The sequence below is a fragment of the Centruroides vittatus genome, unplaced genomic scaffold (assembly GCF_030686945.1).
Source record: "Centruroides vittatus isolate TY-2023 unplaced genomic scaffold, ASM3068694v2 contig_549, whole genome shotgun sequence".
In the NCBI taxonomy this organism is placed as follows: Eukaryota; Metazoa; Arthropoda; class Arachnida; order Scorpiones; family Buthidae; genus Centruroides; species Centruroides vittatus.
The window spans coordinates 5,578,098-5,606,092 of NW_027122325.1; the positions used below are offsets into that span (position 1 = coordinate 5,578,098).

The 27,995-nt window shown below is 30.2% G+C and overlaps 1 protein-coding gene and 1 long non-coding RNA gene across 4 annotated transcripts in view; both read right to left on the reverse strand.

Moving 5' to 3' along the window:
- Positions 1-9,614, reverse strand: part of LOC136978742 (cytosolic carboxypeptidase 1-like) — a 52,125-nt gene extending 42,511 nt beyond the window's left edge. For 2 of the 3 annotated variants that reach the window (XR_010881277.1, XM_067274540.1), the window contains exons 1-2: positions 9,560-9,614; positions 5,248-5,480 (exon numbers count right to left, since the gene is read on the reverse strand). Coding sequence is in view for 2 of the 3 variants with exons in the window: in XM_067274540.1 (XP_067130641.1) it covers positions 5,248-5,258 (11 nt within the window). In the remaining variant the exon portion in view is untranslated. Of the gene's footprint in view, positions 1-5,247; positions 5,481-9,535 lie in introns of all 3 variants that reach the window. The other variant, XM_067274541.1, reaches the window with a different exon arrangement.
- A 10,518-nt stretch (positions 9,615-20,132) lies between these two features.
- On the reverse strand, positions 20,133-20,360 carry LOC136978651 (uncharacterized). The gene is made up of 2 exons (XR_010881261.1): positions 20,319-20,360; positions 20,133-20,248 (listed from the first exon to the last, which is right to left on the reverse strand). It is a non-coding gene; the product is annotated as an uncharacterized lncRNA (long non-coding RNA).
- Between the last annotated feature and the right edge of the window lie 7,635 nt (positions 20,361-27,995).

Here is a 27,995-nt window from a genome sequence, read left to right on the forward strand (position 1 = left end):
GTGGCACTGGATAGTGATCGGGAACAGTTATCCTATTCAGGGCACGATAGTCTCCAGTAGGTCTCCAATCGTTACAGCCCTTCGGCACCATATGGAGGGGAGAAGCCCAGTTGGACTTTGATGGTCTGCATATACCTAACTCCATCATGTGCTGGAATTCTTGCTTTGCTACTTGCAGCTGAGCCGGATGCAATCTACGGGGTTTGGCAAATACGGGTGGACCGTGTGTCTCGATATAATGCATTGTGTTGTGCCTGACTTTATCTGAAAACGGTCGAGGACGAGTGAGATGTGGAAAGTCCTTGAGGATATCCTGCATTGGGGAATTGCTGATTATAGTTTTGACCGAAGTAGGTGGTCCTGTATAATATCTTCCTCGTGTAGTAAGGGAAGTCAGGGGGTCGACCAGTAATCTGTTTCTGATGTCGAGAATGAGTCCAAAGTTGGCCAAAAAGTCTGCACCGATTATAGGCTTCTGCACATCAGCTATGGTAAATTCCCATCTGAAAGAACGTCTTAAGTTGAGGTCAAGTTCTAGCACCTTTGTTCCATACGTCGAGATTTTAGAGTCGTTGGCAGCATACAATTCAACCTTTGTAGGCTGATTCTTAGTGCGATTGGGAATGATCGATAAATCTGCTCCAGAATCAATTAAGAAATTTAGGCCAGTTTTGTTGTCATACACAAACAGACGGCTATATTTAGGAGCCAGGCTGGACCCACAGGCCGTTACTGCGGCTGGCTGCGCTCGTTTCCCTGATCAGCAGTTCGGTCGAAGGAACACGGCGAACGACATTTCCTAGCAGCTGATCCAAACTTATCATGGTAGTAACAATATCCCTGACGATTGAGGCTTCTTCCTCGAGGGCGTGAACTAATGCGATACCTCGAATTCGGGTCATGTCGGTTTCTCTCTCTACTACGATAACGGGGACGAGCAGTACGCGATACATTAAGTTCTGCAACCTTCGTTGTGAGTTCTAATATCTGCATTTCGAGATTTTTGATTACGGGATTGTCGGCTTCTAAGTTGATGCTGGCCAGTTGGGTTGGTTCTGTAAGTTCAGCAACCTTGTCAGCAAGGATGGCTAGCTTGTCTAGTTCATCACCGCTAACAGCCAGAACTGTCTGAATATTTTTGGGGAGACGTTGGAGCCACAAGTTTCTAAGAAATTCTTCGGTAATCTTGCCCGCTGAAAGCTCCCTCATTTTACGGAGTAAAACGCTGGGTTTCTGATCCCCTAACGCCAGATCTTCAAGCAGAATTTTAGCCTCTTTAGCAGCGGAGTTCTGAAAAATTTCGAGGAGTCGATCTTTGAGTTTAGTAAACGGAGCCTCGGCTGGACGGTCAAATACTAAGTCACTGACGTTAGATAGAATCTCCGCGTCCAGGGAATTGATTAAATAGTTGTACTTAGTGTTCTCACTTGTAATCCGATTAATGGCAAAAGCTGCGTCTAGCTGCACAAAAAATAATTTGATGTTGGTTTTAGTGAAGATAGGCATTTTTGCCTGTACACGTCCGATTTCCAACTCGTTCTGTTCCGCCATTTCGGGCGCCTAACTATGCGGGTACAAGGAAAGCGGGATAGTCTTTGATTAGGCTTAGCCCGAGTCACGCACTCTTAGTCGTCTTATTGAATTTACGATTCAGAAACTGATCATACCTGCATGTCCTGTTAAAAATGTTCCTTCATAGACACAGAGTTGTTCACTATCCAATTCAGTCGAAAGTCCAGGTAGTTCGTTAATCGCATCACGTTCGGGTCACCACTTTGTCATTCGATCCTACTGATCTTTAGAACTAAGCAGACAAACACGAACAGTAACAAAAAAACTTTATTAAAAAGGTGAGAACTGTCACCGACATCCTCGGCCAACATCCAGGCAAAAACCCGCAAACTTTCGCGCCTCTTTTTTTACAAGTTGCCAGCCAACATCTCGTTGGCAAGTGTTGCCAGGCAGTGTTCGGGATCTCTGGCGCTGGCGGCCACAAACTCAATGTTTATAAGCACTTGCGTTGATGGTAATAAGAACAATCTTTTAATGAGGGCAGTGATAGTGGCATCAACATATCACAAAGGTTGGAAAGCATCTGCTGAAATGATATGAGGCACTATATTAAATTTAAAGAATACTAAGAATAGTAACCCTTTAGGGAATCTATGTATGTGCAAATTCAAGATTATTATTGCTGCATCAACCTCTCAGTAAGAACCGTCTGATCTGTATCTTCCCACACTATGAGAATATCATCAACATAACACAAATACAATAGCAGGTAGTGAATGGCAAGCGGAAAATTAAATATTCTGCATTCAATTTCTCTCATGATCAGTTCTGCTAGAAAGCAGATAATGGGGAACTTATGAGGACTCTCTGCTTTTGTAAATAAACTTTCCCATTAAATAGTAGTTGTGCTCCATGATGAAGATCAATGCATCATGTATACCTAGTATGTGTTGAGCACTAAAGCCCTTCTTGAAGAGTAGAGAATTGATAATCATTACAGCTTCAAAAGTGGGCACCGAAGGGTACAAGGATACTATGTCCAGTTTGTAAAAGCTGTATGTGCTGGTTCGTACCACATCAATGCCCTAAGTGATGGTGGATTTAGCAACCAAGGATGAGGGAGTAACATAGGGCAAGTCTAGGATCAGTGTGCAGAGAAATTAGTAGTGTCTTTTCTAAGAAATAGGTAGAATGAGATCTCTTGTTTTAGTAGCAGTTGCAACAGTCAGTTCGTCTTATGCATTTTTGGCTCAAAAAACAATCTGGGGCCTACAACATTGAAGGCACCCAGTTAAGACCAATATCACACCTGATAGGGTTAAAGTTTGGTTTGCCTGATGACAATGAACATAAGTTTGTTGAAAGCACTATCAAAAATAAAAAACAGTTAACCCGCACTCAGTTTGTCTTTACTTCCTATTATCTAAACTCTAATGATTCCATATTCTCTCAGTGTAGCAATAGAATACATTAAACAAATTCTTGGATAAGATCTTTAGCCAAGACAGACAGATTATCGTTATCTTTTCTGAGGAAAGGCCAAGTTTGGAATTCTGTTGAATGACATATTATCTTTCATTTTGCTGATTGAATACTTTATAACAACAATTTGAATCTATAGAAAGTTTAAAACTTTAAATACAATAGTTTCATCTCAAAGAGTTTCAAATTTGTTGAAATATACATATTATGCTAAAGTAATATTAATTTTATATTATTTTAAAGGACCTTGTTATTTGAAGAGATATTTTATGGCTCTACCTTAAAAATTTGTAAAAAGATAAAATAAATAATTTTTCATAGAATTAAATTTTCCTTACATTCTAATAATTGTCCAAAATTTTCAAATATTTTAGTAGTATCTGTAGATATTATCAAAGTATTGGGCTAAAATAAACTGCAACTTTAACTCTTTTAGAAAATTGATTTTTTCATTGCACACTAAGTCAAAACTTGTTGGCACTTTTCTCAATATAATTTCAATTTTCTTTATTGTTATCTTTTAAACTAAATTACTGCTTTTCTACTATAACTAGTTTAATCTTTCAGTATTTCTTGAAGTAGATGAAAAGGGATCATTCCACATATACTATAAATTCATCTGTGTGAGCATTAAAAACCTACCACATTATCTGGACAAAATCATAATGTGGAAATCCACCTCATGATGGACAAAATCATGAGGTGGATTTCCACATTATGATTTTGTCCAGACAATTGCCTAGCAACAACCCATTTATGAATGCCTAAATCGTAGAATGAGGTTTACTAATTTCTCTTTTTTTGACAGATACAGACAACATATAGAAGTCATCAATCAACAGCCAATAAGAAATGTTTTCTATCAAATGTAATATTTCATAAATAATATAAGGGATGAAGAAAGAAAACTCAAGTTTCTTAATAATTTGTTGTGAAAAATAAATATGTGTGAGCATTAATGCGTTAACTGAACTTTTAAGCTGTGGAACTAAAACAATATTTTTTAAAAAAATGAACAATTATTTATTGTGACGTTGTCATAATAAATAATTGCCAGCTGCAATTTTTAATCATATTTTTAATTTATTCAATTTAAAATCTATGCTTGCCACTTTAAATTAGTAGTGACTTGCCCCTGTACATCATACTTTTCCTTTAACAACAGAATTGTGCCAGTAATCTATCTAACACCTTTCAGGGGAAAATTTCTGGTTTGAAATAACATGACTTCCAGTTTTTGCCAGAAATTCATATATAGTTAATTGGAGCATCCTGTCCCTAAGATTTACACATCTGGTCTCATCTATCAAACTCTATTCTCAAGATTAAGGAAAAACAGATGGACGGACGACAGTGTGAATTTATGTCTTAAGAATTTATAAGTCCCAATGAAATTAAGAATGAAATGTATATTTCATATTGCTCAAATTATTCATCTTAAAAAAAAAAAAAAGTCGTTATTATGTTTTAATTTCTCAAACTTAATAACAGATTTTTGTTAATTTTTTACTCAAAAAATAGTTTTTAACATAAAACTTACAAAAACCATATTTTTGTATGATATAAAATTGACAACTTTTTAATATCGAAACATGTACTGTACATCTTTAGATAGCATAAGAATACAAAAGTTGATTTAATGTAAAAATACTAATATGAAACATGCATTATAATAATGATGTATGTGACATTTTAATATTCTGAAGACAGGTGTATATTCATATTTATGTCAATGTACTTTAAAAATGATAGTAAACTATATATTTTTATAAATGTTGTTTAAATATAATTAAACTATATTTATAAACAAATACATCAGTTTTGTTTAAATATGTTATAATAAATATGTTATAACAACACTTCTTTATTAAAATACCATATTAATTTTTACATATAAAATAACTATAAAATGTATTTAAAAATGCATTAATGTACTTGAGTTTTCTTTTCAAAATAAATAAACAAAGTATTTTAAATTTTTTATTATGTATGATTTTAGAATATCATATAATTCAGATTAATTTTCTATTCATAATATAAATAAATAAAAATGTTTAATAACTGCAATAAAATGCAATTAAATTTAATAGCAAAATGGTTTTCTAATATTCTTATATATATTTTTTTCTTTTTGAAATGATAAATGAAATTTATAAAAAAATTTCATTCAGAAAATATGCATGAAAATTAGAAATGCTTTAATTTTATAAATGAAACTAAATAAATGAAATAACAATGAATAGTAAAACTTACCTGTCCTCCATAGCCAGAATGACCTCATAACATTAACAAAGCTAGGCTAAGGCACTTGTTACAAAACTTTTTGTTGTGTACTAATGACAGGAGATGTTGTCATCTGTTTAAGAAACCTCCTTGAATTAGTTGGAAAATTCTGCTGGGCCTGAAGCCATGAAAGTTAAAATAAGCTACTTCCATTTCTTTCAGTCATGCTTGGTTTACAGTAAGTGCTTACATGACAATTTTATCTAAGCCAAATAAACATATTTTAAAAATTTTATCTATAATAGTCAAGAAATTATATTCATAAACTTATTTAGATAAATTGTCATTTATGTAATAATAATAGTATTTTTCATAGCAATTATTAAATATTTGCAAGATTGTAACAGTATGTAAATAAAATTTATAGTACTGGTAACATTAAAAAATTTAAACTATGATTAATTGATTATAATGTAATTTAATAATACAATATATAGATGTTATATAAAATTTATATACTTCAGTATATAATTTTTATAAAGAGGTCTAATAAAAGTCTAATGTTATTTAATTTTTTAAATATGTTTATACGCTTAAAGTTTTATTCTCAGATTTTGCCAAATTTCATTACAGAAAAAATATTTAAAATCATATAAAATAATTTATATTAAAACATTTAAATACAATAATTTATTATATGTTGTTTTTAAGTTATCGTTTTGAAAGTAAAACTATTAATTAAAAATATTAAATATAACACTATATTGTTAAAATATTAATTGAGCTACTCAGAAAAACATAATAGTAATTCGCCCAGGTGTGATCTTTTGGCTCTTATTCGAATTATATCATCACAAAATTAGATTAATTGTAAAATGCTTTCAGCAAAAATTGATGTTAGAATAAAACAAGCAACTATTTATTGTGACATCATCACAATAAATAATTGCTTGTTTTGGCATTTACTATTCTGTTTCCCCAAGCAACTCAATTACGTAATAAATTCTAAACCTTTTATTTTAAATTTATTTTAATTACATTACTTTTTAAGACAATTTTAAATATTTTATTCTATAATTGAGAAATGGAAATGACCAAGGGTCTAAGTGTCAAAGCTTAACCTAAAGATGTTGATTTTGTGATTAAATTTCAATATTTTCCTTCTGTTTAATACAAAATTTTGTCACAAAATCCATGTCTTTAGGTTATCTGTGAAAAACTTATTTTCCTATATTTTATATCTTTAGCATGTAGAGCTTCAGTCATTTTTAGTCCCCAATTAATGGAAAGCTTTCTGTGATGAATCTAGACAAATAAATTAATTGTTCAAAAATATTTAAGCATGTTGATTAGTATAAGATTTCTATTAACATTGTTATTTTGTAAGTTCATTATTTGTTTTTGAACATATTACTTCAAAAATAAATTGATTGACTATCATTTTTAAGGTTACTGAAACTGTAATTAGTCAATCAATATTACTATTACTTCTTTTATGTAAAAAATATTTAAAAATAATGCTTACTCTTGCAAGTATAATACTTATAAAAATAACCATTATCCTTTTATATTTATAAATACATAATTCAAATACTTTAAATAAATTTTTTATTTAAAATCATTAAAATATTTCAAATATTTTTTCATCAGTATTTATATCTACTAATTCCAATTTATTTTCAAAAACACTAAGTTTACTCTTGATTAATAATAATTCATAAATTGTTGTTTCTTCAATTTAGTGAATTTACTCTTGATGTTAAACATTTGTTAATAAATTATTAAAGATTTGGCAGTTTTTTAAAAGTTGACAATAATAATCTTAATCTATAAATAAAAAGATATTTCGGTATTGCTTTTTACTAGCATACTATTTACAAAAATTAAAATTATAAAGTTCATTTGAAATAAAAATGTCACATCAAGTTAAAGATGGAACAAAATCATGTTGCACTCCAATTTCATTACTATTTATTATAAGGAATAGTGTGCAGATTTCCAAGTAAGTTTTTATATTTATAAGAATTCAAATAAAAAAAATAGAGTTTTGCAATTTTCTTAAGTTTTGAAATGAAAGTAATTTTACAAAGAGATTTTTTGAAGAAATTTTAAGGAACTTCTGGCATATTTGAAAGAATGCTGATTCAAAAATCTATATACACATTTCTCAATGGTAATCAATTAAGAAATTTTTGAGTTCAATTTAAACTTTGATCTCCTGACAAAGAGGATGTTTATCAAAAATATTCCTTTTATAAGTTATACAAATGACTTCTTAAATATTTCTTAATAAAATAAAATAAAATATAAGTAGATTAAGAATAAAGTATTTCTGGGTGATTTAAGAAATCATTTCTTCTCTTGATTAGAATATAAACCAATGACTATATTTAATTTAATGAATATACTGTAAGGTTAAAATAATGTAGATTTAATATATTTAAAAACTTAAAATAGTATATAATAATAATTACATATAAGTAAATATTTTCTTTTTCCCTGTAAATATATGTATATATAAACTATACTCCCTTTTGGGTCTGTATTAAATAATGCACTAAATAATTAAATGACTTTTCCTTCAGCAATAGACATTGATTTAAATATGCTTTTGTGATATTTACAATTGTATTATTATTGATTCTGAATTATAGAATAAATTTTATAACTGATAGTAAGATATTATATATATTTATAGATAATATACAAAGTAAATAAATAAGAATACTATATACAGATATTATATTATATTATATTCTAATATATATAGATAAGATATTGTAGATATTACAAGATATTAAGATATTTTTCTATTAATTCTAACATAATGGACTAATGCAAATTTGTAACAAATTAATAATAATTTTAATTAGAAAAGCAGTTTTTAGCATTTCTTTGGTTTTGTTTTATTGTATATGCATTATATAAACTTACTGATAATTCTTTGAAAATAATCAAGAATTATCAGCAAGTGACAAATAATAACAATTACAATATACTGTGATAATTGTGATTGAAATATTACTTGCATTATAACTATACACTAATATTACAAATAGTTTATGTTTAAATGCTAGATTATTATTGAATATAAATAATTTGTGCTTTTATATAAAATAAAAAATTTTTTGATAAAGATAAATTACATTGTGATGTTTGAAATTTTATCTTCATTGTTATAATTTCAAAATTTTCAAAATTAAATCAACATATTGAAATACCACTTCTTTTCACTAGTGGAGAATTCACAATTTACTTGTTTCAGGTTACAATTTCCATATATCACACTTTCAAGCATATAAGAACATGTTTTTACATCTAAGTATAAAAGCCTGTTCATATAGATGGGGCAAAATTTGGCACTATAATCTGCAAAATACCTAAAACAAACCTAGCTATTTTTAAAAAGCTTTTATAGTACTGGAAGCAATTTTTTTATTTTAGCTATTTGTTTTTAATAACAGTTACTACAGCGATGTCGTTGAATAGTTACTACATAAGTACATTTACATTAACTTTTTAAACACAAGTTTGGGTAAAATCACGTTAAACTCAATTTTGTCTCCAGGTATTGTACACACAAGAAATTTTCAGAGCTTAAACACAGTAGTGCAAGTGCTCTTACGTATGCCAAAACAAGCCAGCACACATAAGAGCACACTCCTACAAGAGACACTGTTATAAGCAAAGCAAGATACACATTTCAAAAATGCAAAAAACAAAAATTTTTACTTATAAGAACACACTCTTATTTGCAGAAGAATACAATACAATTTGCAACATTTGAGGGTCTCAAAAAGTTCACGTAGTCATTTTGAGGGGCATATCTGGCAAAGACTTGCCAGTAGAGGTACGGTTCCTTTGACTTTTTTGCCGGTATGAGTACACACTATGGCTCCATTAAGAGTCCCGACCGTCTCGTTCGGAGCTCGTATCGAGCCTACCTCAAAGCTTCAAATTTCTTGTAAATTTGATAATTATAATTACACTAGAAATGGATTAAAAATCTTTTAATTAAGTAAAAAAAAATTGTAAATCAATTTTTAATAACTTATTAATTAATGAATATATCAATTGATACACAATATTTTCATACATGCCTATATATAAATACAGGCATATTTATTTACTATTTTTGATTTAATACAGCAACTTTTGAGGCGAAAAATAATTCCTTCAATTATAAAATTTCTGAAACTAAATTTTAAATGTAATTTTAACAGATATTAAATTAATTAAACTGTAGAATGGTGAAAAGGATTTTCACGTAACGCAACTCTCGAGTCATTTACACGAGAAACTTAAACTTGATATTTACATTTTTATAATCCCTTTGAATTACCTGCGACAGTTCCGAGTACAATTATAAATTCGCACAGCGCCACCTGCCATTCTTATCTAAATACTGAAACAAGTGGTTTCCTCTCTATTTTACTAACACTTATTATATATAAAGTTAGTGTTAATAAATATTGTATAAATTTATATAATAATAGGAAAACACAGATTAGTGTTAGATATTTTTATTCATTACAATATTAAATTAAAATTTAAATAACTTAAACATGGCCGAATTAGATAGACCATGAAGCATTCTTTAATCCTGCGAGTACCAATTAGGATGCCGAAAATGCAATTTTTCGCTGATTTTTAGTGAAAAAAATGAGGGCTTTAAAAAATAATCTATCTATTCGATCTTCGGAGTTGGTAATCAAATACAATTATTAAATATAAACAGATTATCTATTGGTATATTTATAATGACCGGTTTAGACTAACTTACGAGATCGACTCTGTATGGAATGATATATGCAAATCGTTCTTAGGGTATTGTAATGTGTTCCAGCTTTGGATTTAATTATTCTGTCAAAAATTAGCTTCTAAACAAAAAATCTAAGTATAATGAAGAATCGATTTAACGGACAAAATTTCCAGTTCGTATGTCATATGTGTAAATTAAAATTCTTTTTATATATAGTTAAATTAACAGGTTTTATTTTCAAATTCAAAATTCGCCTCTATGTTTACGTATTCGCCGTAGTTCTGAGACTAATAAACAAGTATACCATGTAAATCGAAATGAATAAGCAAACTTTTTTGTAAAATATACTTTAATTGTATATAACTAAACAAATAAATAATGTTCTTAAAAAGAAAACAAAATAGGTGTAATTTCTAATTATAATATGCAAAATTGGAATTATCACTATATCAGATTGCTGAGAAAATAAAAAACACAATGTAATTTCCTTATATATTTTGTTTTAAAGATGTATATGAAGGATATATGTAGGACCAAAATGAATTTAACTTTTTAAATTTCTGTTGTTATTTATTATTATTATTATTATTATTATTATTATTATATTTTCATTTCTTATCGTCTGCTTGCATTCTGGGGTGGATTGCTGTCCGTCTTCAGAGTAAAATTGTATAGTCTTGCCCTTGTACATCAATTTAAATTCATCGAGGGATGAATTTAAATTGTAAATAGTTATTGTAAATTGTCTGTTTATGTAATTATTAAATATATGTTTTATCGCTAAACTGCAATAGTTATCTTTATCAAATTACACCCATACACACACACATATATGTATTGTGTGTGTGTATTTGATGAAGAGAGGCTGACTGCACATATATGTATAGTACATATATGTGGGATTTGGGCCCGTTTCCATGTATATATGGCCGGATAAATCGGGATGTCGGTGTCCTATTCCTCGCCATTTGGCATCTTCCTTGTGGGTGTGGCCAAACACAATGGTCTTGAATAAAGGTTCTCTTAGTGTCCATAGGGGGAAAAAAGGGTGAAAAAGTTTCCAATTGTTTGAAACATGTAAATGTAGAATTTTTATCTACGAAATATACAGGGCTGTATCCAGAGGGTGCCTATGGTGCTACAGCACCCCGAATCAGCTTTGTTACTTTAAAATAAAAAATAAATGTAATAACGCATATAGAATTATTTCAATTAGGTAAGATTAGGTAACTAAAGTAATTCGAAAATAATCGAATAACATTCTCCAAAAACGTCAGGGGAATGTGTCTTTATTACCCAAATCTGTCTAGAGCAAGCATCTATATTCTCAAAATCCTGGATGCACCATTGGAAATATATGAACAACGAGCTATTATTTATTGTGACATTGTCACAATGCCGGGCTACAATTTTTCTTCACAATGCGCTTAATTTTAGTAGTGTCTTGCCCTTGTACATCATACTTTTCCTGTTAACAGTAGTGTCATGCCGGTCATCTAACTTCGTTCTCGAAATTAAGGAAGGACAGACAGACAATCAGACGCCAGTAGGAATTTATAGGTCCGCAATTTTTGACAATTTCAGCCCAAAAAGTAAGTTTGAATAAAAAATTTATTTTCATAAAGCTTTATAACCTGCACAATGCCCAATTCTTTCAGCAGAAGAAATATATTTGGATAAAATGAATTTTTCGTCAGCTAATGTAATTTATAATTTAATATTAACTATATTAGTCGGTTAATAAATGACTTAGATTTAATGAAGATTAATTATTATATTCTACTTTAGAGAGAATTGCGATTAAAGATGTAGCTTTATAGTCACTTAATAAATGTATAAAATTACTATAAGTAAAATTGCTATCAATAAATCATTCATTAAAATATGGCTCATAACTAAATTTGATAATGAAGTGATCCTTTATGTTTTTAGTAGAGTTTTAATAGAGTGTAAACACTTTAAAATTGAATTACTAAACAGATTACTGAATGAGTAATGAGTAAGATATTGTTACATATAAACACAATATCATTTAAAAAGTTCAGTTATTCGATTATAAAATGATTTTAAATTGTTTTCCATTTCAAATTAAGAAAACAAAAACAAAATATTAACTAAGACACACTATTAATTTAATTAAAATCGAAATATTCTTATTGTCAAAAAATTAAACAAAACAGGAACAACGATATGTTCTTTTTCAAAGTAAAATAGAACGAAGAGTTTTCATTTTTTATTTCGATTAAAAAATAGTTGCAAAAATATGTGGATAAAATCTACTAACTGTAATAAGAATTTTTATTCAGCTTAATATCAAAATTATTTCTAAAAAGCCTCGACAGTATTTATAATCTTTAAACGATTAGTAGTCACTGTAAATGAGATTGAGTTCATTCCTTACGAGAATTGAAGTATCAACCAAGAGAAACTTTCACTTTAAAATATATACTTTGTCTTTTATAGAAAGGAAATATATTTTACAGTATTTTATACAGTTATTGCTGTCATATCGTTTCAATGATCTATTGATTTAATGCTATGTAAGAAGTTAATTAATTAGATTTGTTTGAATATGATTTCAGAGTTATGGCTTGAATTCTTAATCAATCTTTCAATTATCTTGAAAAACAATCTCTCAGTGTTTAGACTATTAATTCGTGATAGATTAAGGACGTTGATCTCGAAAAAGCAATCTCAATTATGTTGGATAACATCCATTGGCTTCTCACCTAAAAATATTTTTTTTTAACAGTTTCAATTACAGTAATGTTTACATTGTATCAGATTTCATTTAAGTGCAAAGTATTTCTAGTATTAAAATATGAATCACTGGCAATTGTACAGCAATAAAAATAATTATTTTTTTCTACTTGAAGTGTTTACAATCTTTATCTTTTTAAAATTTTATCAGTACAATTGTAAAATGGAAAGAGAGTCCAAGAAATATGATACTGTATACCTATCTTTAAAAAGTTTTCAAGTTTAAAAAAACAAACATGAAGCTAAATTTAGATTATATTACAATTAAAACATGTAATTAGGTTTAATTTAACTTTAAACATTTATATGAATATTATTATCTAAAATAATAAGGAACTTGAATTGAAATTTCAATTACTTGAATTTCAAACCTACAACAGGATCAAATGAGCTAACGTTAGTAAATTATACTTGCCAAGGTTAAATTTTTCTAAATGGTTCCAAAGTCGGATTAAAATAATTCAATGAATTTAATTAGTAAAGTGGCAAGAACTAATGGAGATAAATGAATCTTGATAAAGAATCTTTATTATCGAATCTTTATTATCTTTATTCTTAATTTATAAGAATAATAAAGAATCTTTATAATCTTTTCTTAAATTATATGAAATAAATACTTCGAAGTATAAACTACAGTTAAAATGCACAATTATTATAGTTATTCGTAGTTTATAAATTATACAAAGTTCATAAACGACAAATCTAATAAACTTAAATGCTTGATACTGATTTTAGTTTTGAAGTAGGCCTGTAGCCTATATCATTTACATATTGTATTTCGCAGTGCTTAAAGTTTAATTATATCATTTACTTTAATCTTAAATCGTAACTAATATTCTCATTTTTTATACTAGAATTTTTTGAATTATTTCTCGGATTTTCTTCATAGTAAACTGTATCTAATAATACATATAATATCAGAGTAGGCTAAGCGTAACGGCGGTAGCCCTACATTGTTGAAATCTAATAAATATTTTAAATCTTTTTCATAAAATGAATTAACAATAAATATAAAAAGAAACTTTTAAAGCAATTTTTATTATTTAAATCTATTTTAATATAATCTATTCACAGAAAAGTGATTTGACATTTACATACTCTTAGGCAAAAGACATCGGATATTCTGCAAAGTCTTCACGGTTCATAGCCTATGAAAGTCATTTATTTACTAAAGATAACTTTTCCATTAAAGAAGAGAAGAATATTATTTATAACTTTCGTCTTAAGTTCCGTTATCTCACCGAGAGGTTAAAAATGGAAAAGAGAGTTGATTTAAAAAATAAAAAAAACCATTTTTCTACGATTATGGTTCGTATAATCATTAGTAATTCTCAACCGGTAGATAAAAGTTACAGCAATTTGGAAATTTGCCTACGTAATATTTGATTTGAACTTCTTTAAAGCACATGCCAAAAGAAACAGAATGAAAAGTGTAAAATTGTACGTAATTTCATGTGTATTTATTATACGTTATTCACTTTAATCATCTTATTTATTTTTTAAATAGGTTCAAATTAAGCCAAGTGGACGCAATGGCATGTTTTAAAAATCATTTCCGATCTTGCTATACTTTGTTCTCTTCTGAATTGAACAAAGTAACGTTATTTATAAAAATACCTTGCTTACCCATCTTCAGTTTTTGATATTATCGCCAGTATTTTACAATAGTTGTTAACAGGATTACTAAATCAGTACATACGATTTAGCTGTAAAGAGCTTTGTTTTATTTACTGAACTGGATTAAAGTTTTTATCCGGAAAGATGCCATTTGGCAAGAAAACTTTAATTCAATTGTTAAGATGCTTTCCTACAAATAACTACTTTGTAATTCGTCGGAAATTTGTTTAGAAGCAAAATCTTAATGCATTCGACTAGACGAAAGCCTTTGTTTTAAATTAAAATTAATCCATTCAGAGGAAATTTAGTTTGAGATCTTTTTGTCCGTAAGTGCAGTTTTTAGTAGAACTTATTTAAAGAAAGAACAAAAATAAATACTGGAGCTTACAGTATGTGAAACGCTTTACACTTCGTTTTGTGATTTTATGACGTCAATTTGTGTTGTCACATTTTCAAGGTTACTATGTAATTTTTATTTAAATTTCACACACACGCAAATATATGTATATATATATATATATACTGTATCTGTTATATTTTAAATTTAATTTTTTAATTTAGTAAAATATTTAAAATTTTCTATACTAACTACAATATTAATATAAAACAATTCTATGTAATAAAATGTTACTACCTGCATAAACTTCTACAACTAGTTAACCACTTAAAAAGTAAAATAAAATAAAATAGAAGAGGTTAATTATAGAATATACTTAAAGAAACTTAATAAGGTTGAACTTTTTAAAGACATTTGCATGTTTTTTTTTTCCCCTAACATTCGGTATATTTAATACAGTAGGAATAGGATATGTTTCTGCAGTGACCCTAATAAAATTAAGCAACGAACGGAAATGCTTAAAAATATCGTGAAAAACTAAAGTGGTTTGATACATCACTTCACCAAATATAAATAGAAAAACAATGATTTACGATTAGAAATCTGTAATATTTTATAGATACAGTGAGGTCTTGTACGATAAGTAGACTATTTACATTTAATGATATTTTTGGCATCTTTAAGTTAGAATTTAATATATTTACTTTATTTTATTATTACAAGGCAATGTCTCTAGATAAATGTAAGCATCCGTTTAAATATTCCGGTACAAATAACAAAAATATGTCGGTTATATAGAAAAATAGCAGGTTACACACACGCAAATGATAAAACATTTTATGAGTATCATATATAGTCTAAAACAATTATATCACCTATTATATTAGGCCTTTATATATATATTTATTTATTTTTATTTTATAGAATATGAAAACTAATAGAGACGGAAGCAGACATACCGATTTCAAACAGCTATAATGTTAGAAAGAACATGATGATGTTGAATTGTAAATCTGTCACTTCTCCTCCAAAAACAACGCTAAAACAAAGAAGTCTTTCAGTTGAAAGACTTAAATACACCGGGAGACAAAAGGTGCTATATATATATATATATATATAAAGAAGTAGATCATGTTTTGTTAAATCAAGATATAGTAAAGCAGTTTTTTTTTATAAGTCTCCATAATTCAATCTCGCTCTTTAATTTACTATATTTACGATATATTTTTTACCTGCAGATTTAATTAAATTCTTATAAAATCTTTAATATATTATTGTTAATATAAAAAATTACGATGACAAATTTATAATAATTAATCTATTAATTCTGAAATTCAGAAGAGGCATTTAAGAGAATAAAAATGTTCGTAAAAGTGTCATGTTTGCATTCATTCTTGATTATTAAGTGTATATTAGTACTTTTTAATAACAAAGTTTAATATTTTATTGTAAAATAAAACTTCCAAACTTCATTGTAGAAAGTAGCCAAACCCAATCAGTTTAACAAACAGTCTTGGAATTTTACTACATTTTCTATTCCAATGTAAAGTTAAATGGTAATATATATATATACACCGTATGTTCTTAATTTTTCAGTCTTTACATTAATCAAATTCATAAAAATTATTTTGAATGCAAATTTATTAAATCTAGAAAAATGAGTCTTTTTATACAATTATATTCGCATGTTCAATTAGAATAAGTTCTTGTTTAAAAAATCTAATTTAATTAAAAGAATCTCAATGACCATTTACTAAAAACTATTTAAATAATTATGATATTACGGATTATGATATTACGTTTGACGAAAAAAGTACTGTAAGGCCGCGACTCCACTAGCCGTAAAAGGGCCGTAAAACCCCTCACCGTAAAAGCTTTTAATCACGTGACCATGATATTTTACGACCTGCTCAGGCGTAAAATATCATGGTCACGTGATTAAAAGCTTTTACGGTGAGGGGTTTTACGGCCCTTTTACGGCTAGTGGAGTCGCGGCCTAATATGTTCGACATACCGTATTTTACGGACTATAAGACGCACCTTAATTTTTAAGCAACTTTTTCAAAAAATACCTATAAGACGCTACGGACTATAAGACGCACCTGAATTTTGGAGGCAATTTTTCGAAGAAAAAAAGTGCGTCTTATAGTCCGTAAAATACGGTATGTAGAAGCAACAACTTTCGTTTTTATGTAAGCACTTTACATTCAAGGCTGTCGAGAGGGGCGAAAGCTAAGGGTTCTTGGCCCGCAGAAAACTCATAAATGTTCCTACTCCCTATAAAATTAATGTTATTTTTACTAACAGAAAATAAACTCTTTAAGACTGCTTTTTATTAATTAATATTCTACGTATTTCATTTGTTCAAAGGGGCTCAAAGAGGCAGAAGGGCCCGCTCTATCCCCGGGTCCTATACAAGCTATTGTTAGCATTGCCTACTTTTTGTAGTCTCTGACCTTTGACAAGGCGAAATGATTGAAAATGTGGAAATGCATTGTACGACGTACTGTACGTTCTACGGTATCTTTATAACAAAGTTAAATAAATTATACTACATTTATAAATTATGTATAAATACTACAAATAAATTATACTAAATTATACTTACATTTATATTAACGTTACGTTAATATAAATGTAAGAAAAATTAGCTTTTATTATTTTATTTATAGACCCTAAATTAGAATATATCAAAATAATAATGAACCGAACAGATGTTTTAATAAAAATAACTAATCTATTTAATTTAATTTCTTTACTAATTACTACTGTGAAATAGTAATTACTGTGCAGTTCGTAATGGACTAAACAGACTAATAATATAACCCAACAGGAGTCGAAAACATCATGGTAAAAAAAAATTAGCCTAATTCTTTTCAACTTAGAGAGCAATTTAGGTCCCTTAGTCAGCATGCAAGAAGACTTGTCTAGCATGAAAATTCTTATATGCAAGAAAACAGATATTGTTAAAGAAAAAGTAAATGTAAAACAATATTTAATTTCTTCGGTTTATTTATTTAAATTAGAACCACTGATTTATATGCTATAATGGAAATTTATAATGTTGAAAAAAATTAAAATCGACTATTGCAAATTATAAGTGACTGTTTATAAACAAAACAAACGTCACTTAGTATTTATAAACATTATCCATCTGCACGTCAACTAAACTTTCGTACTTGTCTGCCAAATTTTCGAATCTGCATTGTTTCGTATAACGTTATTTTTTTCGTTTAAACAAACAAACATTGCGTTACAAATTATTCTAAGATTTTAATGAATTTATGAGAAAGTTAAAAATCGAAACCACTGTACACAAACTGTAGGCCTATGTAAACTGTTTTGATTTCTTTATATCAGCAAGAATTTTAGTAATTCTTGCAATTGACGTTCTATAATTATATCCATGATGATGATGATCGACTTCTTTGATTATACATTACACAGGATATATTTTCTTTATTGGCAACTAGTCCTACTTCTATTCTACCGACTTCTAAAAAATAAAAATATAATAAAATAACACAAAAAGATAAAAAGATAAAAATTCGGAACATTCTCCCAATAAATATTTGTTACACTTCTACTATATCCTCCAAGTGATATTAATTCTATTTACTTTACCAAAAATATGCAGAATATAATAAATTAACTTGTCAGTGAAGATATTACTGTATTTTAGTTATGTAAAATATTGTAAAATATCTGGCAACCATTACTACGACATTAAGAAGAGTCCATTTTAAGATGTACTGTACTTTCTTCTTCTCCTTCGTTTTTTAATTCACTGTACCGTATAACAATCAGACTTTCTGATAAATGTACAGTGAAGCACTTTATTCTTTTTTTAGCCAGCTTTTATTGGTTTTAATGTTTTTATTCCAATTTTAATTGTCAATTTTTTGTATATGTTAGCGAGTCTTGTTTTTTTTTTCATTTTACAAGTATAGCCTATCCTTTTGTTATTTTTATTTTATTATCAATGTTTAGTAATTTTACTATTGTATATTTGCTTAATTTATTTCAGTTTTATTGGTTTTTTCCTACGTTTTTAACACTTAGTTATTCCAGTAGTCACCATCAGTTATATTTTAGGTATTTTTATTTTTTTTTTTTGTATTTTTATCAGTTGTACAGTACGTGTATGTAAAATATAAATAACTATTAAATGTGTTCCGTAATTTCTTATATAGTTTTACCATTGTATATAATAAGGACTGAAGAGAGGCATATGACTCGAAATGCATTTCCTTTTAAAAAATAGAAAATAAAATCTACTTTTTCTATTGAAAAAAGAGTTTCTATATGATAAGTTCTCCATAGCAATTTTGTGTTTAATTGCAAAGAATATTCATGTAAAATATTGTTTCATAATTCGAGAATACCAAGAGACATAGATCTATTCAGATAGTATGATTACTTTTAAAATTAAACGTAGGCCTAATTGTTTCAAAGCAGGTTAATTTTTTCACCCGATTCAATATGTAAAATATAATAATTCAAAATTGTCAAAAATCTGCTTAATAAGCAAAATACTATAATTAAAGGAATGAACTTTTCTTAAAACTTGAAATATATATATATATATATATATATATATATATATATATTATATATATTATATTTTTTTTTGCTATCCATTTAGCAAGCTGAAATTTTAACAATATCAATCAATGGATGTATGTGAAACTTGGTTATCCTAGTAATTTTTATCTAAAATCTTTGTCTGAAAGATTTTATTTTAGACAGCTAAGATTATGTAGACTTCTAAGGACAATTAATGTTCTTATTATATACAATAAACTATACAATTAGTAAAAATCTTAAAGAGCAACCAAAGTATAAAATACAATTAATAAAATCCCTTACTTTAGGCATACACGTCGAAGGAGCAGAGGGACTGTCCATCTAAATTCAGGCAAAACAGTGGAAAAAATTGGGCAAAGAACAAAAACAACCAGACAGAGTAAGCAAAAAAGTTAACAGTGGCATGACAGAGTAACAATTAATACTTTTGTTTTTATTTGTGTCAGTGGCGTCACTAGAGTTGGTGTCACCCAGTGAGTAACCGTGTCACCTCCATGGATCTGTTTTCATACCAGACCATAAAGAATCCTTACAGTTTGTAATTTTTTTTTTACTTACTAAAGTTACTCGTAATTCACGTATTTTACTGAATGTAATGTCGATGACATAAACAACCAGAAAAATTAAAATTACACCTTTAAATTACATTACACGCGTAGATTTCATATATTTGTATTTATTTATTTTTGACATTGTATTATATTTGTAAAGTGTAAAATATTTTTGTATTTCCTATTGTAATTTAGTGATAACGACAGCTCTGACTGTCGTTATTACTAATTTACAATAATAATTACTTAGTTTTAAAATTTCGCTGGATGAAAATATTTTATGAAATGAAAAGACAGTCGCTTCCAAAAAATAATTTTTAGTGGATCACCATTTATTTCCTTACATTGTTCAAGAATAAAAACTATAGGACGACCCGACCTTCCTTTTTAGGCTTCACGGCCGCCCAGGAAACAATTCTATAAAACACAGGAAAAACTCCAATTAAAATTATAAAAATTTCACAAATATTGGAATTGGTGACCTTACGACGTCTTGAGTTGCATCCATGACTTCCAGTCGGGATTTTCGGACTTTATATCCACTTGTAAATTTGCGCTGTAAAATGTAGATTATCTTGTCCTCCCTCTGGCGGCGAATTATTATTAAATTTTTTAGTTTTAAAATTTCGCTGGATGAAAATATTTTATGAAATGAAAAGACAGCCTGGGCGGCCGTGAAGCCTAAAAAGGAAGGTCGGGTCGTCCTATAGTTTTTATTCTTGAACAATGTAAGGAAATAAATGGTGATCCACTAAAAATTATTTTTTGGAAGCGACTGTCTTTTCATTTCATAAAATAATAATTACAATAATCTTTAAGCGACTGATTTTTCTGAAATCAGTTGCTTAAAGATGAATACTAATTATAATTGTTATTAATTCATCCAGAAAGTAACTGAAGTAACAAATGCTTTCAATTAAAACTACCGTACTTCAAGCAAATATTAACTGCAACGATGTTTAACATTCATAGCAGTTGCTGCTTTTGGACTTAATTGGAAGAGATTTTAATCCAAATGCTTAATTTTATGATGTCAACATTTTAAAGACTATAATTTCCAGGTTTAGTTGATAAAGATTGTCATAACTGATTATTTATCTTTTCAATCACTGAACACTTCGGTGCAAATTAATCAATCGCCTCTGTCTCCCTTAAACATAGTGTCCTCATAATAATTTTTTGCGAATTATATACAAGACACACATAGTAAGTCTGGGAGGTTAAAATTGAGGTTATTATGATACCATCTGTTGTAGAAAAAACGTACTAAATAAAATAATAAATATCCAGCTTTTAAAACAACAATAATAAGATAACATTAAATAGCCAAGTTTTAAAAATATTTCTCTTGGTTCAAATATTAACGAGATTGTTCGCGTCATTTGGAATGGATTCATAAATTTTAATATAGTATTTATAATAGAAAAAATTATTTGTGTAAATAAAAAAAAAGTATATGAACATTTATAATAATTTTTTAATATTAACAAATAGTCTATTTTCCTTTAAAAGTATTTTCGACTGGATTCATTGTGATAAACCTACATACAGTCTATGTACTGTACCCTTCAATAAAATTGGAAACGGTTAAAGAGAGTTTAAGTAAGTACGATATACATGTATAGGCCTACATCATATAACTAATAGAATTAGTATTTAAAAGTAATTATTTTATAGTTACACATAGAATATTACAGACAAAAAGATGGTATATCAATGGGATCAGTTATTGGTCCGAAGCTGGCTGAAACTAGCATGATAAACATAGATAAAAACACATACCATCTATTCTTGATATTTTTTCACGCTAGATATGTGGATGATATATTATTAATATTTGATAAAGAAAAATTACAGCTAAGAAAATTGAAGAATATGCTAATACAATAAATAAAAATATACAATTTACGTATGAGGGAGAGGACAATAACGAAGTGAATTTCTTGGATGTTACAATTAAAAGAAAAACAAATGTTTCAATTTCGTAAGTACGAAAACAACGTGTAATGCCAATAAAACGATTAATTACAAATTTTATTGCCCTGTAGATATAAAAAGAGACACGTTTATTGTGGAATTAAGGTAAACATTAACAAGAATACGCTCACAGAAGATGTAAAAAGAGAGGAAAAACAACTACAGTATTTAAAAAGTAGCCCACATGTTAAATGGATATCCTCGAAAGATTCTTAGTAAGTATCAATAGTATGACAATTTTATAAGTAATAGATATAACGTAAAGAATGAAAAAATAACTAAACAGTATTCTTTCCTTATATAAATTGCTTTTATGAAAAATATAAAAGTAAATTTAATAATTTTTCTACTCTTATCATCCCACCTAAAAAAACAGATTATAAAATTCATTAAATTTTATTTATAATAAAGAAAAAAATCAGCAGCTGGACGTAGCGGGAGTAGTATATAAACTCTCGTGTACTTGACCTGCACCAAAATGCTACATAGGCAAAACAAAACGGAAGTTGAAAAGAAGTCTAAAAATACATGAAGCAGCAATACGATTAAAGAATAACGAATCTCCTTAGTTTCAACATTGTAATAAATATGATTGTAAAATTAATAAAAATAATATAAAAATATTATATAAAGAAAGTAAAATGATTAAACGTGGAGTTAAAGAACATTTTAGTATATTAAAATATGTAAATAATATAACTTTAAATAGTGGGATGTCTTTAGATGCATGCTGGGATAGCTTTGTACGGTATAAAAGCACCAATATAAAACGAGCATTGTTATCCAGAATCTCCATATTTACCAAACAAAAGAAAGAAAAAGAAAGAGCATTGTTATCGTTGCTCCGCTGGATGGTTCGCGAATCTCGTTGGAAGTGGTGGTGACGCCTCTGTTCCTCTCCCCCTCCCAGGCCACGCTTTACAAGATTTTCTGCAAATTGCGAAGCCCATCCCCAGCTACTGACTCCCATCTCATCCTCTCCAATACCGCCCTACTCATAGACCAGCGCAACAAGCGAAAGCCATTGCGAATTATTTTGGGCGCCACCGGCCAACAGGAGCGTATGCTCCCCTACGGAACTCACACCGACAGTAGCCAACGGACCATAGACCGCCTTTTTCAGTTGGTGAATCTGCGAGCTGCAATAGGAAAATCCCGCAGCACTGCACTCGATCCCGACGGGATTTTGCTCCTCGAAACTAAAATTTCTCCCATCGGAGGGTGTGGTACGGCTGCTCACCCAATTCAACAACATCTGGCTGAAGGGCATGTGCCTACCCGATTGGACCGCCGCCTTGATCATTCCCATCACGCCTGATTTTCCTTCTGCCTAATTTCCTTAACCCCCATCCTCGCCAAAATGTTTGAACATCTATTCTGCTGGCTCCACGCCTACACCTTTCACTCGAACCTTTTCCACAAGAACCATTTCGGTTTCCTTCCGTTTAGGGGAGTGGAGGATGCACTCATCACATTCATCATCACATAGCGGTAGAGTGTGCAAAACGCTACTGGGTCTATGTCGTTGCCCTTGACCTGGAGGGGGCATATGACTCTGTCTGCCAGACTGGGCTTATCGACAAATTGTCTGTGCTGGGAATCGGCGGCACAACGCTAATGTGGCTCCATTTCCTCCTTCCTCCTCCACCGCACTTTTTGAGTTCGTTGAAGGGATCAGGTCTCTAACCCATACCCGTTTCTATAGGGGATCCCCGAGAGAAGTGTTCTCGCTCCCTTCTTTTATACCTGCTATATCGCAGATTTTTGGGGTCCTTGCCCCGGTCACTACAGGAATTCTGTACACAGACGATTTTTATCTACTGATCTCTAGCACCATTTAGTCCTAAGCTGTCACTTGGGCTCAAACCGCGCTAGACAACTCGGAGCGTTGGGAGGCAATGGAGTTTCGTTTTCGGCCGCAAAGAGGCAGTCATTGACTTCTCCCCAAACTAAGGCGTCCACCAATCTCGTGTTTATAGTCCAGACTGATCCCTCAAGAAACGACCCTTTGTATCTTTGGGGTCCATTTCTCTCAGGCCTTTTACGTGGACTACCCATGGGGCATTCCTTTGCACCAAGCTAGCCTGAGCGGGGTCCCTTCTGAAATTCTTCGCATCTAGGCGGATGGGGCCAGGACAAAGAACCTGCTCGGTTTGGTTACTCAGCCTTAAGCCCAGTGACAGAATTCGGACTCCGGCACTCCGCTCTTGGAGGGGGCCTCTCCCAGCCTCGTCCATCACATCGTGGCAGTCCTAAATGCGGCCCTCCGGATGGCACTGGAGTGCCGTTGACTACACCCATTACTTTCTTCCACTCAGAGACTGGATTCATTCCCCTCGCACACCGCTTGAGTGTGAGGACACCCAACCACGTTCTCACCCACCTCTCCAGAGGGATTTTTAGCCCTCTCCACTTTCTATTTAAAACTGTGCCAGGTCTGGCTTTCTATAAGTGGCAGCAACATGAACAGCCCTACATTACCCTGGCACTTACTCTTCTCCAACGGGAGGGTTTGTCACCGACCCACTTATATCGCCAAGCGCCAACCATCATCTACTTAAATTTATTTCCTACCAGCTGCTTCTGTCTACTTCCGGTTTTGAGGGCCTACTTTTACGAAGCAGTCACTCGCCAGTGACAAAACTTGGTGCTAATTGGCACGGACACTTTAAAATTATCGCTCCTCACTGCTATAGGGGTGGTCTTTCGGAAGGCTTCGACGTCGACATATGCTGCAGTATGTTTGGGGCAGAGACATCGGGCCTTCAGCTGGCGCTGCAGAATCTTTGAAACAGAAGCGTTTGGTCTACAGCAAGCGATCCAATTGGGATCCCAATTCAATCGCCAGACAGCAATTTTTATCGACGGTCGGTGCTGCAGGCGGTGACTCACGTTTCCTTTTCCTTGTCTCTAATCATAATCGATCTGGCGACTCAAATGGCGACTTTATTGTTTGAAGTTATAATCAATCCAAAAGTAGAACATATGGTTAAATTAACTATATTACTTTGTATTCTGCACTAAATGTCTATGTACTGTACCTAAGGTAGATAGAGGTCCATTAGATGGAAATAATATTACGGGGATAGTATTAGATAAAAAATGGTTTATACCAAATTGATACTTCAGCTGGCATTATAAAAAATTGGCTCCCTAGAAACGCTCTTCAAATAGCTACAACCACATTTACCGAAACCGTCACACCGATAAAGCTAAGTTTGCGAGAAATTGCTGGAAAATTATCTTTATTTGGAGATCAAGGGTTTAAGAAATGTTCCTGTGAAAAATCCAAGATACACTGCAAAACAAATAGATGTGCCTGTAAAAAAATAACGTCCTCTGTAACTCCAGGTGCCACAAATCTACAACGTGTTTCAATAAAAATAAATAAACTTTGCGTAAATAAATCTCTATCTTTTCTTATAAGTATTTCTTAATTTGTTGATTCGTTTTTTGTCATTTCACGAAACCAGTTAAGAGATTTGATCAAATCACTTATTTTTTTTAGGGAAATGACACTATAGAATTGTCATTTTAACATCTTCAGTGAATTGATCAAATCCCCACTTTTATCATATCCCTGCGACATATATATCAATTAATTTCTGTCTACATTTAATTGCTGGCTATACACGTAGCATCATCTATTGGCAAAAAATTTTAAAAATTAATTCTTACAAAAAAAATAATATAATTTTAAAATATATATACAGGGCCCGCTCTAGGCGCGGACAACCCTGACATTTGTTTTGGGCGGCAGATCTAAAGGCGACATTTTGGTCGTGAATGTGACAAAATATTTATAAGTTAAATACTTAGTTAATCGAAATTTATATTTGTCGATTTTTTTCTATGAATACAATTACCATACAATTTTCTATGGCCACATTTTTTCTATGGCATTCCCTACAATTACATTTCGTATTTATTATTTTTGCCTGAAAGCTAAGAAAATATTTGCATTCCTTAATTCCGAAGAAAACAACCATAAAAGAGGGCTTTTGGGCAAAAAGGAAAGATAAGCAACAATGTTAAATTTTGTCCCAAACCTTAGTGTCACCTTAAGAATATTGTCGATTATACCAATAACTAGCTAGTGGGGGAAAAGAGTTCTATAAATAAAAATTTAATTAAAAACTTTTTACGTCCCACTACCACGCAAAATCATCATAATAATTTGGGCATTTTGGCCATTGCGCATGAAACTGCCGATCAAGTAAACTTAAAAAAGTTAATAAAACGCAATTAAAATTCAAACATCCATACTCAATAAATAGGTTTCCTGTTAACTGGCAATTCGAAATTATCAGAAAATATTTCTATTTTTCTGCCAATTGATCGTCTGTTGAGAAGGGAAGTGAGAGTTAGGGGTACGCATTGAATGGTTTAAGAGTACGCGAAAAAAAAAAAAAATAAATAGTAGCTAATGTATTGTATTCCGGTGCTACATTGACCACGCTATGTCATTGGGTGCTCAGTCTTAAATAAAATGTAATTATAATTTTATCACATTTATCTATGTTTTTCCTGCAAAAATTTTCGCTTTAACAAAAATGTTTTTTACATTTAATTGTACACTGCTACATAATTGACTAAGGCACTCCCGTTTGTCGATAATACGAAATACAACTAGAAAAATGCGAAATGGAAAAATACTTAAGGGAATGGCTGCCACGGGGCATGCATATAAAGAAAGTATGGGAACTGCTGCTCTGAATCAATGTAGTGAAGTCGGTTCGTTAATTTTTATGTAACCTACGCAATTTCTTCTAATAAACATAAGTTATTCAAGTGCAACGAACATAAAAATGTCTTCCGATTGTGGGTCTCAAAAACTGCCTGGCCCCTGGATTGAGGGGAAAAATTGTTACGGCCTTGCTTTTTACAATTTTGATCAATAATATAACTACGTAACTTATATTTGAAACAAAATTTCATAGATATTTTTGTAATTTTCTATAATGCACACGATTTTCCACGAATTCACCACTCACACTGACATTTTCTCGCAAATTTATTACTATCTTCCAATTACAATCTCTTTATGCTTTCTATCGGACAATATGTGTACCACGACGTGTGTTGCAGAACGACATTCGATCACACTACTATTTCCAAACCTTAATCACGGTGTGACGTATTTTCCGAAAACTTTCGAACTCCGAACAGTCTGACGACGACAATTTTTTTTCGTTTTCGGTAACATTCTGAAACAAAATTACGCTTTTGCCTTTGACCGGTGCATTTCCTACAAATTTTTAACAGAAAAGACGTAAAATTATCGTTACGCTATTCCTTACGACGTTACGAACTGTAAACATGATTGAAATGTCACGCGCAGATAATCCCTGGTATCTGAATTATACGAAATTAAAAGCTTATTGAATATTTGTGGTAATGACTTAAATGGTTTATCGTAGAAATTTCGAGGTAATAAGTGACGCGCGTGATGCGACGTAATACTCAACGAACAATACTTTACAATTGTTCTTTTTCATATTGTTTTTAGATGATTTCTATTATTGTTTCTTTTCAGAGACTTTTCAGCTGAATTCCGTTTCGGAAGGTCTCACGGAAGTAAGTAATCCTTTGTTTTTGTTTATATAATTAATATTGAGTATAAATTCTAATAGAACATCGACCCGAAACATATTCGGGTCGATGTTTCGGGTCAAGTTTAGATAATTATACAAATTATTGCTGAATTAGCGAGATTGATTTATATACAGATTTTTGTTATATTCGAGCTTATTTTCGTTCAAATTCTGATAATAACTCTCAAATTATTAAAATGAAAATGCGGTAAATGTGCAATAGTTTGAACAGGAATCAGTTCAATAAATAATCTTAGTTCTTTTAATATATTTTATGTACATTATAATTTTCTACGCAAAGTACTTTAATTCCAAGATTTCTAAGCTATATTTCGTGTTTGATTAACAATACGAAGTACAAAAAACAAAAGAAAGCGTCTTCTGTAACAATGAATAAGCAATGTTTTATTCAGTTAAATCTAATTTCAGTGCCGAAATCGAATAAAACAGTTAAACAACACTATCGCCAGGGTCAGTGTCATCAAATGATTTATAATATAAGCAGAATCAATTAGGTAAGTTCTCATCTTTTCTCTTATTAAACTTTTTTTCAAATTTTTACAAAAATATTACTTTCAGGTATCCACTTTCAA